This window comes from Antrostomus carolinensis, unplaced genomic scaffold, assembly GCF_000700745.2.
Source record: "Antrostomus carolinensis isolate BGI_N321 unplaced genomic scaffold, ASM70074v2 scaffold1482, whole genome shotgun sequence".
Taxonomy (NCBI): Eukaryota; Metazoa; Chordata; class Aves; order Caprimulgiformes; family Caprimulgidae; genus Antrostomus; species Antrostomus carolinensis.
Window position 1 is genome coordinate 5,880 of NW_010301380.1, and position 1,704 is coordinate 7,583.

A 1,704-nucleotide genomic window follows, 5' to 3' on the forward strand; every position below is an offset into this window, starting at 1 on the left:
TTGCAGTGAAGATACATATCTGTCCAATAAAGCCCAGGCCAAATGACAGTGACAGCTGCTTTGTGGCATTCAGTTTGAATTGAACAGGTTTGCTCACAAGTCAGGAGCAAGTATTTCATTACAGACTGTGCACCAAGACCAACATAACCCCCCAAAAGTGAAACTTTCCCTCAGCAGCTATGGAAACTGCCCCAGTGGACTGAGGTGCACTTCACAGGCTCCTCCTTGTCTCCTTGCTTTGACTTTCCCGCCTCCTGCGAGCTGTCATCCTCTGTTGCCATTTGAATGTTGGTGTAGCACTTGCAAGGGAAGAAAACCTCACTTCGTCTCTCAGGAGGGATCCAGGGTGTTATGGGAACTGAGCACTCGAAGAACGAGGGGCGAAGGAGCAAGGTTTTTCTGAGGAAAGGTCCAAAGTTGCCTGCATGGGAAGATGCTCTTCTCTCAGGGAAGGAGCCCAAGTCACTGCTGAAACGGGGATTGCGTTATGTCAGCGTGAGCCTCATAATGAAAGGGATGACCAGCACGCCTGACTTCTTATGGGGACTGCCCGAGGTACAGAAACTAAACCTTTCATGCAACCAGCTTGTGGTGATTCCTCCTTCGCTGGGGAAACTGGACAGGCTGGTAGTACTGAACTTGGGTGGCAATTGCCTCAAGCGTCTGCCTAAAGAGATTGGGCTGCTGAGGAACCTGAAGGTTTTGTTCGTCAATATGAATTGCCTAACAGAAGTGCCAGCAGAGCTCAGCTTGTGCAGGAAGCTGGAAGTTTTGAGCCTCTCACACAACTGCATCTCGCAACTACCTTTGAGCTTCACTGACCTAACAAGTTTGAGGAAACTGAACCTCAGTAACAACTGCTTTGTGCAAATTCCCCTCTGTGTTTTTGCGCTGAGGAGCTTAGACTTCTTGCATCTAGGGTCCAACAGGCTTGAAAACATCGCAGAGAGTGTCCAGTATCTGGTCAATCTGCAAATCTTCATCATAGAGAATAACAATATACGCACCCTGCCACGGTCCCTCTGCTTCATCACCAACCTGGAGTTACTAAACGTCAATTACAATGCCATACAGACTCTACCAGATGACCTCTACCTGCTACGCCGGCTGCCACGCATCGCGTGGAACCCGATAGACAAAGGCCTCCACATTGCTCACAACCCCTTGTCCCGGCCCCTGCCTGAGGTCGTTGAGGGGGGACTGGATGTCCTCTTCAACTATCTCAGGGAGAAAAAGGAGCACAACTGAGTTTCCACTGAGCTTGGGATTAATCCTGTCATCAAGACTCAGACGTATCAGAGTGCTGCACAGGCATTTCCACTTCATAACGCTTGGATTTTGAAGACTGTGGATGGCTGTATTAACAGCTGGAGGAAAGCAAGTAAAGTATGATGGGCTTGATTAAGTGTGTGAAGAGTAAAGTTTCTAAAACTATCCACCTCTGTAACCTTCAGTGTTGGTCTGTTTGGGTTTTATTAGGAAAAAAAAAAACCACAAACCTGTGATAAAGTATTTGCTCTTCGTTTGACAGAAACAAATTAAGGCAGACTGCTAGAAGTGCAGAAATGTGTATTTGACAGCTATTAGGTTGGAGGAATATTAATATAAAATGGATTTACTATATGTGATTGCAGTTGCACTTTAACTTTTGCTCACTTCTTCATGCACAGATAAACCACTACATAAACAAACACTGCTGTCTAA

General features: G+C 46.5%; 1 protein-coding gene across 1 annotated transcript; it reads left to right on the forward strand.

The window, feature by feature from the left end:
* The first annotated feature begins 210 nt into the window (after window positions 1-210).
* Window positions 211-1,248, forward strand: LRRC30 (leucine rich repeat containing 30). Its single transcript, XM_010163409.1, has one exon. It carries the CDS (start codon window positions 352-354, stop codon window positions 1,246-1,248), a length of 897 nt encoding a protein of 298 aa, XP_010161711.1. The 5' UTR covers window positions 211-351.
* Window positions 1,249-1,704: the final 456 nt, after the last annotated feature.

Coding starts and splice junctions, on each gene's coding strand:
- LRRC30 (XM_010163409.1), top strand. CDS start 352: ATGGGAACTGAGCACTCGAAGAACGAGGGGCGAAGGAGCAAGGTTTTT.